General features: G+C 51.5%; 1 protein-coding gene across 7 annotated transcripts in view; it reads right to left on the reverse strand.

Moving 5' to 3' along the window:
- MYLK4 (myosin light chain kinase family member 4) overlaps nucleotides 1-16,722 on the reverse strand; it is a 70,818-nt gene extending 54,096 nt beyond the window's left edge. For 3 of the 7 annotated variants that reach the window (XM_070361424.1, XM_070361423.1, XM_070361425.1), the window contains exon 1: nucleotides 14,540-14,676. Coding sequence is in view for 3 of the 7 variants with exons in the window: in XM_070361418.1 (XP_070217519.1) it covers nucleotides 14,540-14,692 (153 nt within the window). In the remaining 4 variants the exon portion in view is untranslated. Of the gene's footprint in view, nucleotides 1-10,469; nucleotides 10,763-14,539; nucleotides 14,795-16,125 lie in introns of those variants that run through there. The other 4 variants (XM_070361418.1, XM_070361419.1, XM_070361421.1 and 1 more) reach the window with 4 other exon arrangements.
- Between the last annotated feature and the right edge of the window lie 363 nt (nucleotides 16,723-17,085).

Here is a 17,085-nt window from a genome sequence, read left to right on the forward strand (position 1 = left end):
AGCACACGAAGGGCAAGAAACTCGATGACAGCAGCCAGCACTCACCTGTTCCTCAGAACCGAGAGCCCTCTGACATGCGTGCTGTGCTCAGCCTTAATTAAGGAGACGTCAGGGGTCACAAGAGTAACTTGATTAGAAGAGATGCATGATGAGTGCACATCACACACAGAGACCAAATATTTCAAGTATCATATCTGTTCTACGGCCTAACCAACCCCCAGCAGAGACACATCATTATCTTTTCAGTTGGCAGTGGGTGTCCTCTGGTGCCAGCTAGCCCAGAGAGGGAAGGAGAGTCAGCTGGACTGGAACCAGGTGGGGTCCCTAGGGCACATGGGGTCCCTGAGGAGCCCCAGAGAGCGTTAGAGGCACAGGTCCCTCATGGGGAGCCTGGCGCTGTGGTTCCAGGGGCCTGGGGTTGGAATACCCACCACGTACAGGCTATTCTCATCTGCAGGAGCTTGGGAAATGCTGCCCTGGGACCTCCCAGGAGGGGCTAGTGATAAAGAGCCCACCTGCCAGTGCAGGAGATACAAGAGATGCAGCTTCAATCCCTGAGTCAGGAAGATCCCCTAGAGGAGGAAGCAGCAACCCACTCCAACCTTCTTGCCCAGAGAATTGCTTGGACAGAGGAGTCTGGCGGGCTATAGTCCATGGGGTTACAAAGAGTCGAGCATGACTTAAGCAACTTAGCACACATGCCCTGGATGAGCAAATATCAGAGAGCCACACACATGCTCAGAGTCAAGGTCACTTGTCCAATGTGAGGGGCGGAACCCAGGCGGACTCCGGAGCTCCAGACACAGGGACCTTCCCCCCAACCCTGGGAGCTTCGGGAGCAGGGCCTCCCTGAATAGACGCCCTGGATCCAGCCGCCTCCCACAAGATGCTATGCCTACACGCTAGAAGGGCCTCTGTCACTAGAAGGGCCTCACAGATGATCCCTTTTCTCAGTTAGATCACCTGCTGCCTTGTGGACAAGGGCTGACCAAGGAATTTCCATAACACAGCAGCTCGTCAGGGACCCTGCCTTTCAAAAGGGCCAGGAACTTGGGGTCCATCTGGAGAGGACCAGTGACCTCACGGGGAGGCAGGCCACGCCCAGCACCTCACATGTCCCTCCCCACAGCTTATCTAACTGGGAGGCAGGCCACGCCCAGCACCTCGCATGTCCCTCCCGCAGCTGATCTAACTGGGAGGCAGGCCACGCCCAGCACCTCACATGTCCCTCCCCACAGCTGATCTAACTGGGAGGCAGGCCACGCCCAGCACCTCGCATGTCCCTCCCGCAGCTCATCTAACTGGCCCTAGTACTAGTTTTGTGTTTTGTCTGCCTGAGAAATCTAATGGAAAGAACTATTCTTAGACCTATTTATTTTATCAAGGAAAATATGTTCTTAAAATGTTCAAGAAAGGATATTGTCTGGTTCCCAAGAAATAGCCTGACAACCCCCTGGAAAGATGTACACACTAAATACACACACGCCCACACGCACACATGCATGTACACGCGTGCACACAAGTGTTGTGCGTGTGTGTGTGCGCATGTGTGTGATGAAGGCCATCCCTCGGGGCTCAGACAATAAAGAGTCTGCCTGTAGTGAGGAAGACTCAGGTTCGACCCCTGGGTCAGGAAGATCCCCTGGAGAAGGGAATGGCAACCCCCTCCAGTATTATTGCTTGGAGAATTCCACGGACAGCAGAGCCTGGCGGGCTACAGTCCATGGGGTCGCAAAGAGACAGACGTGACTGAGCGACTAACGCTTTCACATGCCTGTAACACGCAAGCGTGTATTCACAACCGTGGTAGCGATTGTTTTCCTGCCAGGAAGTTTTTTACAGTAAACGTGAATGAACCCTTCATCCGTCAACTGCAGGAGGCAGTGAATATTCTACCGCTTTTTACCCTTCGATGAGTACAGGAGTCACCAATTGACCTTGTTAAAATGCAGATTCTTCCCCAGCAGGTCTGGGAGGGACCTGACCGTCTGCACCTCTAACCAGCTCACAGGCGACGCTGGCAAGCCATGGACCACCCTTTGAGTAACAAGGTTCTGGTCTGTGGTGAATGACCATCTTCATCACACAGAAAACGATGACTGTTAAAGATCAGAATACCTCAGAGAAACAAATAAAAACCGTGTTCAAATAAACTTATTCTTTCTTGGAAAATTAATCTCAAAACAGACTTCAGAATCTATACAATGCCTCTCGGCCATGACCGTAAACAATGTTCCCTGGATTTTGTGAGAGCATTTTCAGAATACAGGCTGGTAGACAAATTTGTATTTGAGAGAAGGAGGCAGCAGGTCAGCGGGGCGATGCTCTGATCTGTGTGTCAGGTCACGCTGACTCCCAAGGCCACCCTGCCCGCATCAAGATGAGTAAAACGCACTCAAGCACATCCTCGTGGGACTCTTGGGGAAAATTCCCCCACCGATATTATTCCAGATATCCTGCTCTTTGGAGGTTGGCCCTGCCCGTGACTTTGTTTGAAGAGTTGAAATAAGTATATTAATAATTATCCTAACGTCTAAGGTTTAAAGTACGAAACAGTCCCTAAACCGTGTTAGGAATAACTAGAACACAAACAGATTGGACCCGCGTGACGCAGGTGCCGTGAAAGGCACGATGGACTAGAGCAGGCTCCCCCGGGGAAGAGGCCCCAGCTTTTCAGGAGCAGAGGCCAAACCCAAGGTGATTACCAGAAAGGGCATCAGAACTGCCCGCACACTTGGCACAGGGCACACAGCGTCCCGGAAGGGCGATGCGGGAGGCTGGATTAGAGCCAACCGCGGTGGGCTTGAATCTGGCCCTGAAGGACAGAAGGACCCGCAAGGGCCCAGGAGAGGAGAGAGAATGAGGCCTCCAAGCCTGTTCCCAGGGACTGGGAAGGACTTCCCGGGCGGAGAGAGAGGAGAGGAGAGGAGGAGAGTCCCTCGGGAAGGCGGACGGTGGGGCTCTCGGCAGGAGAGCAGTCAGACCCCAGGGGGGAAGCCAGCTCTGCGGACAACGCCCACCCACGTGTGGTCTGTGAGCCTCTCTCCACAGCAAGCTCTGTGTAGCCTGCTTTAGACAACAGCAAGCCTTTGGGGGCGGTACTCTTGACCCCAGATGAGGAAGCAGATGAAAGGCTGGGCAATACGCTCAGTGTCATAGAGGCAGCACAGGGGACGTGAAATCCACGCTTGTGGTCTCACACCAGTCTGTGCGCACAGCAACCACGGCTCACCTCGCACTTTCTCACTAAGTACAGTGTGTGTAAAGCACCTGCAGAAATACCGAGCAGCACGGTGAAAGCGGGACAAGCTGGTCCCTGGATCGTCCACCTTCCCTGTCTATCGTCCACCAGCTAAAGGTAGTGGAAAGTCAGATCCATTCAAGAGTCCAGACTTATGACTACAGTTAATAAACTACAGACTATAAAAACTGTTATGTATTATACAACAAAGAAATTAAATATCTTAGGTACGCTGACACACAGCATTTAGCTTATAATTTTACAGCCTTATTATATGTTTGAGAAAATCATTAGTTCCAACGTTTTGTTTCCTGGCTTCTCCTCTGCCCAGGAATCAGTGGCTGAGAACAGGCGGACGGCAGCCTCAAGACACTGGTTTTGATAACTGGAAGCTGCAGCCACTGTGGGAAAGAGCACGGAGGTTTCTCAGAAAACTAAAAATATAGCACCAGACAATCTTTCAATCCAAAGAAAACAAAAACACAAACCCAGAAAGACACGCGCACTCCAGCCTTCTCTGGAGCACTGCTTCCAGCAGCCAGGGTGTGGAGCTAAGGGAAGAGCCCATCAACAGCCAAATGGATAAAGATGCCGTGTGTGTGTTTATGCAGGGGAATATTACTCAGCCTTAAAAAAGAATGAAATGATATCATGTAAAACAACATGTAAATATCATGTAAAAGAGCAAACCTAGACAGCATTTGCTCAGTGGAATACTGTATGATACCACTTACATGTAGGATCTAAAACATTGTATGAACGAATGCAGAAGCCAAACAGAAAGAGACTCCAGCGGTCACGAAACGGGAGAGAGAAGGGCGGGCGGCACGTAGGGGTGTGGGGTTAACAGACGAGAAGCGCGGTGTACAGAATGGACCAGCAATGAGGACGCACCACACAGCACGGGAATAAAGCCACGACTTTGTAACAACTTTAAACGGACATAGGAAAATATTGAATCACTGTGTTGTACTCCTGAAATCAATATAATATTGCAAATCAGCTATCCCTCAATTAATGAATTATTTAAACAATTTTTAAAACCCAGTTGGAAGGACAAGCCAAAAGTGCTCTGACCCCACGGCAGGACTGCGGCAACTTTTGCAGCTTCTTCCCACAGGAGGTCACTGTGACATCAGTTCCAGAAAAGAGCCTCAATTTGCTGAGAAAAAGAAACAAGCCCTTTCTTTCAATCTGTCTACCCAGTCTGGCTGTGTTTGCATCAGGGAGGAGAGCAACTGACCAAACAGCAAAGGTGAGAAGCACATCCGATAACGTGAAGAAGATATAAGCTGTCCTTGGAAAATTCGTCAGAGGTGGTTTTCAAATACTTAATGCTTGATTTCTGAAAACTAAATCCAGTTAAATGGTCTGTGAGTTAAATTCCAGTGAAGTGTTTGGACACAACTTAGCAACTGAACGGCAACACCAAATGGCCTACAAATGAACCTCGTTGCCCGTTCCATGTGTGGGACTAACTAATCCATCCAGACAGAGCATCGTGGCACAGAGCTGTAACTTTGGGTGACTGGCCTCACTGACCCTCGGTTTACTCATCTATAAAACAGCAACTACACAGCTTCACAGGACCACTGTAAGGATTGACTGGGATGAAGAGCTGAGCACGGAGCCCGGAACACAGGAAACAGCACAAATGCTGGAGATCACGGCCGTCAGAGCTGATGGCGGTGGTGCCCACAAGGTCCACTGAGCCAGTGATGCCGTCCAGGCGTCTCATCCTGCGCTGCCCCCTCCTCCTCCGGCCCTCAGTCTCTCCCAGCATCAGGGTCTTTTCCAGTGAGCAGGCTTTTCACATCAGGCAGCCGTGAGTAAAATACAAACACAGCCTTACGAGTGCAGAAACTTGCTTCTATTATCCTGTCAACTCATCATGCTCATCCTAGAAGCTTGGGAAGAAACAAGACCTTACTCGTGTCATCATCCATTTTTAAATTTTGAAATAACTAGAAGCCCTCGAGGGTTCTACAGGAAGACCCCATCATAAGCCCCTCTGTGTAAGCATGCTGAGCTGCAGGCTCTGTGAGCCCTTTAAATAAACGACCCCGTTTCATCAAACTCTGCCTCCTCTTCACTCAGTGGGTGCTCGGAGATTCTTCACTGAGCAAATAAGCATAGAATTCAGGCACAAAGTGAATATTTAAGTGAATATTTCAGCTCTGACACAGGTAATCAGATGCATTTTTATTCCTGCTTCACCAAGTAAATTCTTAAGGAACCTGGCTCTTTAGAAAACAGAAACTAAAGCTTTCTGTTGTGTCTGAGTGTCTGGTGGGGAAACACGCCACGGTTGCTAGGACACGCTGGTGCCAGGCCTGATTTTGTGCAGAGGTGCTGCAGTCTTACTCATCACTGCCTTGATGTCATCAGTGCAAGAGTCAAAGCAGCGGAAAAGGCAAAAATTTTAGAACAGAGGAGAAAACAGTTTTGACCATGCAGACTTCCAAAAGAGTCTTAGGGTCCCCCAGGGGGGCCAGGGACCTCGTTGTGAGAACTGCTTGGTCCCAGGACAGACGGAGCTGGTCAGCATAGACTCATCACGTGTTTCCCTGGCCTGTTCCAGCCTTCCCTTCTCTGGGCACTTTGGGAACACCCCTCGTTAGGGTGGAGGCTGGACGGTCATCATGTTGAACATCTTCTGAGCCCTCTCCTGAGAACCCAAGGGGCCTGAGAGACTCGGGAGTCTGGGCCTGCACAGGCTCTGAGAGCTTACACCTCCTGCTGCTGCCTCCGTCCTGCCCCTGGTGCCCGAGGGAGCTCCAACCCCTTTCAGATCGGGAACCGTCCTGCAAACCATACAAACGCTGGACTCAAAGACGCCCAGGCTGGACGCGGCCCCGGAACTGACAGGTGCCCTGGGCCAGGCCCGGGCGGAGCGGCCCCTGCCAGTGCCCATTGTCTGCCGGTCAGGTGTCCGCAGTCAACTGTCTGGCGCACCTGCGCGCTGCCAGCGCCAAACAGATCAGAGCTGGGCTTGGAATCGCACAGCTGAAAGGGGACGCGCCATCATACAGCTTCTGCGCTGTTCAGAAGGGAAAGCCATTTCTCTGGGACGCAGAAAAAAAATACATTCATGAATTAAAATCTTGTCTTCATAGTTAATCTCTATACTTAGCCCCACCTTAATTTTAAGCCCCCTGTTCTGTTTTGTTCAGTCGCTCCGTCACGTCTGACTCTTTGTGACCAGATGGACTGCCGCACACCAGGCTTCCTTGCCCCTCAGTGTCTACTGGAGCTTGCCCAAGTTCATGTCCATTGAGTCGGTGATGCCATCCACCTAATAGGGCCCACGTGGGGCCTCACTGATAAGATGGCTCATGATGTTGACCTCGCAAACGAAGAATACAACCACAGTGACCCTTGAGACTGAACAGATTGCCCAAACGACGTTCTCTCACTGGCGCCTACCTTCTAAAGCTGCGAGACCATCAGATTCCAGACCTCCCACTACATGACCATCCCTTCCGAGAATTTTTCACTGGCGGGGTATAAGAAAGACCCCATCAGAAAGGGAGGACACAGGTTCTCCTTAAGGGCCAGTCACCCTCTCGTTTCCCTCTAATAAATTTCCTTTTCTTGCCTGACTGCCCGGCTCGGTTTTTTTCTCTGCACTCGCCGTGTACCGACCATCTCATCAGCTAAGCCCTAAATGGTGCACAAAGCACAGTAACAGGAAGGGTGGCGTCCGTGTTCTCCACTCATGTTTGCAAGGCAAAGCCTACAAGCTGAAGGTCTACTAAACAACCCGGAGACTGGGCTCACACACCCCTCACTGCCAGTCTGCTCTCTGCCTCTTTCTAGAACTTCCTGACACCTGGTCACGGACTGGAGCATCGGCCTGCCTGTCACGACCCCAGCCTTGTTGCTCAGACTCCAAGCTCCCAGCTCGAGGCCTGGGGGGTCGTTTCCAGTGCAGGAGCCTAAAGAACAGGGGAGTCAGGAAGAGGTGGCACCAAAGCCAGAGGCCGGGGTCCAGGACAGGTCAGCCACCCTGTGAGGGGCCTGCGAGACCCAGGGCCTGCCTCACGGCTGCTGGCTGCATCCACATGGGAACTTGGTAGCGAGCTTGCCAAGGGCTGCCCAGCCACTTGTGAAGAAGGCTGCCCTCACAGAAAGACCTGCAGCAGCTGACCTCCAAGGTCTGTGCTTCCCGGCCCCCTGACCCCGTAACCATCATGGAAATGCCACAGTGACCTGTGCTCCCCGGGACCCCGGGGGGACGAAGCCAGAGCCACGCTCACAGGGCAGCCCTGGGCTGGGTCTGTCGCTTCTGCACCGTCAGTGGACTAACCAGCCCGTGTCTCTCCCTGACCAAAGTTGTAACTGAGGGTGCAGGTCACCCACACACAGCTGGAAATGCCGGGGGTCTATCACCCTGCAGTGGAGAAGGCAATGGCACCCCACTCCAGTACTCTTGCCTGGAAAACCCCATGGACGGAGGAGCCTGGTAGGCTGCAGTCCACGGGTCGCTAAGAGTCGAACACAACTGAGCAACTTCACTTTCCACTTTCAGGCATTGGAGAAGGAAATGGCAACCCACTCCAGGGTTCTTGCCTGGAGAATCCCAGGAACTCGCGAGCCTGGTAGGAGGCCGTCTATGGGATGGCACAGAGTCGGACACGACTGAAGCGACTTAGCAGCAGCATCACCCTGCAGAAGGCCCTGGTGTGACAGGAGGCAGAGGATCGTGCCCCCGCCTCACCCTCTGAGGCCCTCCTGCCCGGCGGTGCAGCCATCAGGGGTCCCCGCTCCCCGTCCCCGAGTGCACCCCTAGGACACCCCCAGCACCCCACATGCACGCCCGCCTTGGCCCCACTGTCTGCCGGGACCTCAGTGACAGCGGGGAGAACCAGCGAGGGGCACCAGGTGAACCTGACCTGGCAGTTTCCTATGCATCTGCATTCAGGGGGACACTTTGGGCTTCTTCGCTTGCCACCACTGTCTGCTTATCACTCCCTGTCTTTGTTATCATTGCTATGTTTTGAGCAGAAATTTCAAAATAAAGCCCAAAGTGCCCAACGGCCCAGGCGGAAGACTTGGACACGGCAGCCCGAGGCCAGTGCCCAACGGTGACGTGAAGTCACCTCTTTACTAGAAGCTTGGGGTGACGTGGGGGTTGTAAACTAGAAACCATTTTCAAATTTATTTACGTGTGTTACTGTGTATTTGAAAATCTAGAATAAGCACATCGAAACTGTGATTCCACTCTGTTCTTGCTTTTGCTAAATATTTTTAACGACTTGATGTGTGAAAATATTATATTAACTAACAGGAGTAAAAGTAATGTGTAGATGTAGCAAAAATCATGAAGGGAGTGTGAGAAAAATTGGTCTGGGAAACCCCGATAGACAAACGTGCTTTTTACAGTCGTCATGTCTTAGGTAAGTGGATCGGGACACAGTTTGGTCAACTGTATCTAGAAATTTCATTATCCATATGCTCATCATTTTCTAACAGAATCACAGGCTTGATTTGCAATGTTTGTAAATTTTACTACTTTGATTTAACTTTTAGAGAGAGAAAATAAGACCTTTTTTTCCCTATTCCACCAAATGACATAAAACGATCACAGTTTCAACGATTCTGAGAACCCAAATGACACGGACATAGATTGGGACTCTCAGAATTCCCACACGAGCAGAGACGTGCTCCCAGGGTGTCAGGATACCTTCCACGGTTTTACCTCTTCAGTGAAGACTGACGTCCAGATGGCATTCTCTGACACCCTGGAAAGGGAGTTCCTAAAACTGCTCTTGTAGACACTCTTAAGACAAGAGGTCGCCCGCATTTCCAAATAACCATTCACAATGGAAAAGAGAAGAGGGTATATTGTAAAACCTAATTTAAGAGACATTTTCCTTACTGTTAGAAAGTTACAACGACATTTTATAAAAGACACACACCAGAGCACTCCTAATGAGCTCAGCTCCCTGCCGGCCCCTCCTTCGGGACACTCCTGGGGGCCACCGCTCAGAGCCAGGGGAGGGGCCGTTCTTTACCGTGCGTCCCCTATAGACAGAAGTCTATTGCAGGCACAGGCACGTATCAGCCAACTCCCCCGGAGCATGTGTGCAACAGCCAAACACAGCCGGGCTTGGGCACCAGTGACAGGAACACTCGTCCTGTCGGCTCCCCGGAGAGGCGCAGGGCCCCACGGGGACCTGGCTCCTCGAGTTCCGGGCTCTCCGAGCACCACCCAGATGCAGAGCTGGTGGTTTCTTATTGAATAAGACAGATATCTACATGCCGGCATAGACACATGTCAGCCAACTCCCCGGGAGAGACTTTTAACCATAAATTCACGCATTTTCAATAGGGGCCAAATCCAAAGAGGCAAAAATTACTTCTTTGGGAGAAGTGAAGAAAATCATACTGTTTCCGTGCACAAAGCACAGAACAACCTGCAATACACACACAGGTACAGAGTGCGTCTGGGACAGCACGATTTCAAGGAAGGGGCTTGACTAAGCAGAAAAAAGCCAGAAGTCCCTGCGGTGGGGGAGACGGCGATAAGCAGCTCTGCTGACAACCACTTCCGGTAGGAAAAGCAACTCAGAACACCTCCTAGAGTATTTGCTAAACTGCCTCCTTTATCCTAAAAATAACTCATTCTATGCTAATTGATGAAAGAATTAAACAAGTAGGAAGAACTGATTTCCCAGATACAATACTCTCTCTTGGGAAGCGCTAAAATCTTTAGAATCTGAATTCTTTCTCTTACTTCAAAATTCTCCTGTTTTCCTGACTGAAGCCCATTCTGAGAGCAGCTGTGGCCTCCCAGGAAAGGCAGGGAGGGGCAGAGGTCCCAAGGAAGAGGCAGGGAGGCCGTCTGTGCTCGGGAGCTTGCTCAGAAGAGGCGGCCACTCTTCTGCAGACACTTCTTAGCAAGGGGAAAGGACGCTGTGCTTTGGTGCCACTTTATCTCCCTCAGTTACATAAGAAGTAGAAGAGGACACGCTGACATTATTTTTAGCTCTCACAGACAAAAATAGAACGCCAGCTTTCATACACGTCAGGAATGACTGCCTCCAGGTTCCCCGAAAGTTGGTGGAGACTTGGAGATGTTGACAAGGGCTGCATACCTCTCCTGATCCCACCCCTGCAGGGCGGCCTTCCCGGGGAGGACAAGGCAGGGCATGCATTCCGTCTGCCGGGGCGAGCCTGTTCCCCGGCCAGAAACACTCAGCCAGGACAGCGGCCACGTTACTACCTGGGTGTCCTCAAGAGCAGGCGCCTGTCGGTGACCTCCGCGGGTCATCACGGACCGGAGCACACGCCAGAGGACGGGAGACGAGAGAAGGCACAGGCTACCTGCAATCCAAACGCCTTTTCTTCTGAGTGACAAGTCCATCCTACCCTTCCCGCCCTGACCCTGCACGAGCTCGTTTCCAGGCAGAACTCTGCTCCGGGCAGGAGGCGGTGCTGAGCGGCGGGGTCTGCGGGACCCCGCGGTGACGGTTCCAGTTACACCATCAACGGCTAATCTGCCTCTTTAAAAGGAAAAATATGATGGCCCGGGTGACAGATCGGAAACAGGTGCAGGGTAGAGGGAGGCCGGCTGGCAGCAAGTGACACTGTGGAGAGCATGCTAGTCTCCCGTTCAAGGACGATAGGCACCAGGGAAACGGGGCCGCCGCCAGGGAGCTTTTTCCTGCCACGCGGGCGAGGGGCACAGGGTGGGCGGGAGGGGGCGCACGGCTTCAAACATAACAAACCCTCCGCCCGCAGCTGCGTTATTTTGAGATCCAAGTTATAATCTCGGTGACCACCGCTGATAGTACAATTTCACCGCGGTGAGGCAGGAAGGGCCGCCTGCTATTGAATGCGCCGACTGCCATCGCAACAGGGAGACCCAGGCTTTGTCCCAATCTGCTCTGCCTACTCACATCCTGATCATAAATACTTTGTTTTGTTTGGTCTTCGCAGCATTTGTGCCCAGTGGTTCAGCATTCCGGGAGCTGTGACCCCCCGCCACCTCCGCACGGTCCCTTCCTCCCTGGGGACCGTGCCTGTTGGGGGAGCAGGGGCTGAGGACCAGAGGACAGGAGGTGAGCACACACAAGCCTGAGCAGAAAAAGCAGGGTGCGTAGAGCCAGTGGGGCAGCAGAGGGGGCAGAAAACCGCAGGGGAGAACGGACTCAGGTTGCTGAGAACAGGAGCTCCTTGGTCTTCCACTGGGAAAAAAGAATGTGTGTGTGTGTGTGTGTGTTTGCGTGTATCAGACAGCAAGTCAGATCTGAGGGAAATACAGCATGGTGGTTATTTATACGGGTAACAGAACAACAGAAGAGGAAACGCTGGATCTGACTGTGTGAAATTCTGCTAATCACAGTTATGAGAGTCGTTACCACTCCGAGTTAACGACGCACACGGTAGCTATTAGACCATGACTCACACGTGCCACGTCCCTCATTTAAGTTTCACTTTGTTTCAACACCGTATTGTGTGGTTTTCCAGCTGGTTTATCATAGTCTCTCTGCTCTGTGCTAAGTCGCTTCAGTCACATCTAACTCTGCGACCCCATGGATCATGGCCCTCCAGCCTCCTCTGTCCATGGAATTCTCCAGGCGAGAATACTGGAGTGCGTTCAGGGAGCCACTCCAGAGCTGCGGCCACCCACAGGAGAGCTGCGCCCTCCGCCAAGGAATCTTCCGACCCAGAGCCTGAACCCGCATCTCTTCCGTCTCCTGCAGGCTCTTTACCACCAGTGCCGCCTGGGAAGCCCAGTGTTTCCGCCACAAGCTTTTAGAATTCTACACTTCTTAGGCGATTTTGAACAGTATGTAGAATATAAGAGAATATAAGAAAAGCCTTTCAAAAACAATCAGAAGGGAAGTTGGAAAGCACAAGGAACAAAACACAGCACAAAAGTAGAAAATGTGGTGTCCTATCAATTCAAAAAATCAGAGGAAGAGAGGAAGAGAGGCAAAAGTAAAGCCAGAAGAGGCAAAATGAGTGACAGAGAAACCTGGTTAGGAGCAGGAAAAGAATCTGAGCTACGCTGAACTGTGTCGAAGGATGTAAGTTGTGGAACGCGCAGTTTGTTCTCGTTAGGCGAGAAAAGACTCTTCTAGAAAGAGCTTGTGCTTCAGGCCTTCCGAGCAGTGTGCCTGTCACCAGAGCGCCTGCAATGCAGAGTAAATTCTCCTCAGGGCAGCGCAGTGAGGGTTCCTACTATGATTAGCTGTGCTAATCTTCCTAAAGAGAGGAGGGATGAAGAGACAGAGGAGAGGTGGAGAGAGTCATGGTGGGCATGTTTGTATGGTCCCTGGAGAGAAAGGCCCGGGATTGTGAAGATTTCCCGTGGCCCCAGCAGGAGATGGAGACGTGTCAGCCCAGCTCCGTCTGCATTCCTGACGACATCCGAGCCGCTGGAAGGCCCTCTCCTCCCAGCCCTGCCAAGGCCTGCTGGCCGCCCGGGCACCCGCTCACCGGGCCAGCGAGGGCCCCGGGGCCTGTGGCCTTGGCAGACACGGCAAGGAGAAGGGCTCTGTGCCTCCCGTCCAGGCCCGTCCGTCCCCCGCAGGGCGAGGGAGAGACAGGGAGATTGACTGCCGACACCTCTGGGCCCTGAGCCACTCGGCGAGAAACTGAATGGGACACGCGGCGGTTCCTCCCCACCTTCCGCGCGGCCGTGACCGCCGGGCGCAGGCGCCGCCAGACATCAGACCCATCACACAGGACCTTCTGTCAGGACCGCAGGGCCAGCATCCTCAGGCGTTCCCTCAGAAGTGTCCTAAAGCATTTCACTTCCCACTCACTCGATTTCTCTGGAGCAGATCATCACCAAAACTCCCTGAAAATCTTCGTGTTTCCACCTAGTACCATCTTGCCTGCTTACAAAACTTGTATCACAGAACTTGGCGAAAAAGCATCCTGGAAACCTAATCAAACTCATAAAAACTATACAAATCATTTTTTTTAAACTTTACATAATTGTATTAGTTTTGCCAAATATCAAAATAAAATAAAATTAAAAAGAACTTTGAAAAAAAAAAAAACTATACAAATCATTGGTTTTTTCAAAGTTAGCCTATAAGAATACTTTGTCTCCCCTGTTCCACAGAAATTAATGAACGAAAAGGAAACCCTTCTGATTATTCATTTGCATCACAAGCAGCCCGAATGAGGAAGTCCTCGGATCTGACTTCAGTTTTGCCGAGGAAGTGTCTTCTTGGTGTATGCGGGACAAGATGTTAGCCCACAGGGGAAGGGCAGTCTCCAAACACCACTCTCAGCCCGACTCGTTCCCCCTATCCAGCAAGGTCTATCTCTCTGTACTCACAGGGAAAAGACTCCTCCCCTCTTCACACCTAACAGCTGTGCTCCACCATCTGTTGTACCATTAGAAATGCCCTTCCTACCTGGACAGGGTTTTTCGGAACAGAAGCTGGACGAAGAGGAAAGTGAAAGTGAAGTCGCTCGGTCATGGCCGACTCTTTGCGACCCTTTGGCCTGCAGCCTCCCAGGCTCCTCTGTCAGCGGTTTTCTCCAGGCAAGAACCCTGGAGTGGGTCACCATGCCCTCCCCCAGGGGATCTTCCCTACCCAGGGGAATGCAGGGCACACTTAAACAGGCCTGTTTGTTCTGCAAACGTTCTCGGAGCCTGTTTGGTACCATGAGCAGGAGAGCAGGCGAGGTGGGTGACATGGGGTCCCGACCTTGAGGAGGGCGTCGGGCAGGGTGACAAACAAGTTCCAGGTGAGGCCCCCTCCAGCCGGGAGGGAGGGGGAGGGGACCCAGGGGGCCTAGCAGGGGACAGAGCCCGCCGGTCCACTCCCGAGGACACCCCTCACCGTGACGGAGCCGGTGCTGGGTGCTTGGCACACAGGGGCATCCGCCGCTCAGAGCAGTAGCCCCCACGCTCGGCGAGGGACCTCCCGAAGAGCCGGCTGCCAGGACGGGGCCTGCCGCCAGCCTGTCGCCAGCGGCCACTGTCGACAGCCCTGACCCCTACTCCGTGGGGACCTCGGGGTCCTGAGGGAACTGGAAACGTCTGCAGAGCAGCTGTGGCCTTCACGTGCTTCTCCAGATTGCATGCCCAAACCAGCCCTCCTAAGAAACTGCGCTTCCACACGACCCTCGTGACCCAGCATGGTGGCGCCCACAGGGAGAGCTGCACATTCAAAGGCCTCCCAGTGGCGACCGCACCCACCTGGAGGCACACCTCCAGGGAACGAAGCTCGGGTCTGCCTGTCCCTAGAGCTTCCTTAATTCTACACCAGTGACGACACACAGAATCTGAAAACCGTCCGACAGATACGGACGGGCGTGGCTTACCTGGTTCTTTCCAGATCTCGGATCTTGTTCACCAGAACTTTCTTCCAGAAAGCACTTCTCCACCTCCTCCATGCACTGGAAAAAGGCCATCTTCTCCAGCTGGTCACTGCAGTAACACGCGTTGATTCCTTCCAGCCTCTTCACTGTTAGCATCTTGGTGGTGAGTCCAAGGAAGTTCGTGTCTGGAGCGTGGTCTCTGCCCCCTCGGTCTCTGATTTGTGAATGAGGACACAGTCATCACGACTCTTCTCTCCACTGCAAGGGGGAGAGACAGAGCTCCCATCACCCAGACACACGTTTGACTCTTTGGGAAAATGTACAGCGGGAAGTTTGAGGTTGCTTCTATCTTAACTAGAGAAAGGGCCCCAAATGAGGAAGAGAAATGCAAATATTAACTTGAGTTTCACACGTTGGAACTTTGAAAGGAAAAAGCTTTCTCTCCCTTCTTTTTCCTACAAAAGCAAATACTGAGAAGCAACTTGAGCGTCACGGGGCGGCTGATGGCCCCCTCACTGCCTCAGAGAAGATCTAGGCTAAGCGTCCGGTTTAAGGAGACAGTCTCTTGGGGTTTAACTGGCTTGCTGGCCTTGCCCCTCTGGCCCTGGACAAGGACATGGGAAGGGCATGCTGCGTGAGGAATGGGCCCCCTGGCCTCCCCTGGGGATTCTGCCCCCTCGGGGGAGTGGTCTCACCAAATGCGCCATTTTCAGAGCCTTTTGCTGCCTACGTCTTAAAATGTTTATTTTAAAAAGAATTTGGCTTCCTAACAGTCCTCTCACATAGGCGAGATTCCCAGACACCCTTCTCTGCGTCATTAGCAGCTGAGCACCGAAGATTTCACACCCTACATACACTTACACTTCACTGAAGATTTCACACACTAGATACACTTACAAGTGTTACAACTAGTAACACTTACACTATTACTTACAAACGAAGTAATAGGCTCATTACTGCTCCGATACTAAAGCCCCACAAGGGTGTCTGTATCCACGCATCTCCTGACCATTTCGGGGAGCTGATGCAAATTTGTGGCTGGTTCCCTCCAGAGGCCCCCTGTTGGAGATTTTCTGGAAATTGCTTCTTCCTCCTTTTTCTCAATTTGAAATCATCTGTAATTATCCCCACAAAACTTCATCTTTCATTTTCTCAACTCCTTTAGTATAATAAAATGATACTTTGAAATTCTAAATTATTTAAAATCCAATGCTCTACATAATTCTACTCAACCGTAGAAAGACCATAAACTTATCCACACTAAAATGTGAACAGGATCAACCAGAGCTCTGTGAAATATACTACAGACCATCATTAGTGTTCTTACAAGTTGCCCTGAAAAAATCTGTTATTATAATAAGAATTTCACAGCTACGTCTAAGACAAACTATAACTAAAATCTAATACATCATTGTAGAAGGTGCTCAAATTGGCTCAGGAAGCCACATAAAAATTAGCACATTAAAACAAAAGCTTGGGTCCAAGATACAAAAATTTTGCAGAGAACTATTAAACATTAAGTTCTGCCTGGAGTTTGATAAAACTTGCTATGTAAGACAACATAGAAAGAAAGAAAATAGAGTTATTACCATTTATAAGAGGACATGCTGGGGTCCAGACCACTCCAAGCGTCGAGCACAAGTTCCAGCAGATAAAGGGAGTTTGCAGAGTTCAGAACGACTACTCAACCCCCTGGTAAAGGTCTTGCCTTGCGATCAGAGTAAGTCTTCTGAAAAGACAAGTGTCCACTCCGGGAGGAAGTAGCCTCTCTCTCGAATGCCACTTTGAGCCCCTGTTTAAACTCAGATGGTCCTTGATCTCATGTTGCTCAGCTGTTGCCTTCTTAGTCAGATGGGGAAGAATATTAATTTTAGACACCAGGCTTTTCAAAGCCGATGGCTCCATTTCAGAGGTCAGGTAAGGAGAGGACGCACCACAACGGTGGATGAAATATCACCTTCACCTTCTTGTCGCGTCACGGTGGCAGCAGCCTCAGGACGACAGAGCTGCGTTTGTCTTTGCCATCTCACGCCCCGCTCTGCCTCCCTTTTTGGTCTTGGCATCTCGAGCACGTTCCCAGATGGAGGGTTCAAGCGTGGGAAGCCCACCTTTTTGGCCCACCTTACACTTTGAACACATCCCACTACAATAGGAGAGAGCTTCTGCCAGCAAAAGCACTCGACAGTTTTAAGCTTCTCAGTGCTTAAGATTATTTGCAACATCTCCAGCTATTTACAGCTCCAGGGAAAGTTCAAAGGCACAGGCGTGCGGGGGAGTTACAAAGAACAGGAGTGAGGTTTCACAAACTCTCCCTGCAAACAACACTCTGCCTCTCCCCGTCTTCAGCCAAGAAAAGGGAATCCAGTGCCAACAAACCACCTGCCTGCTCCCAACAGCAGGGGATTCCTAGACTTACTGAAGTTGCGTAAAACCTCGATTCCCCAAAAAATAAAACTGATACCGGTGATCCTACAATCCTTCCATTTTCGTCTTTCAGAGCCTTTGCCGACCCCCCTCTCTCCACCCCAACCCATCTCTAGTGGCCTCTT

The sequence above is a fragment of the Bos mutus genome, chromosome 23 (genome assembly GCF_027580195.1).
Source record: "Bos mutus isolate GX-2022 chromosome 23, NWIPB_WYAK_1.1, whole genome shotgun sequence".
Lineage (NCBI taxonomy): Eukaryota > Metazoa > Chordata > Mammalia > Artiodactyla > Bovidae > Bos > Bos mutus.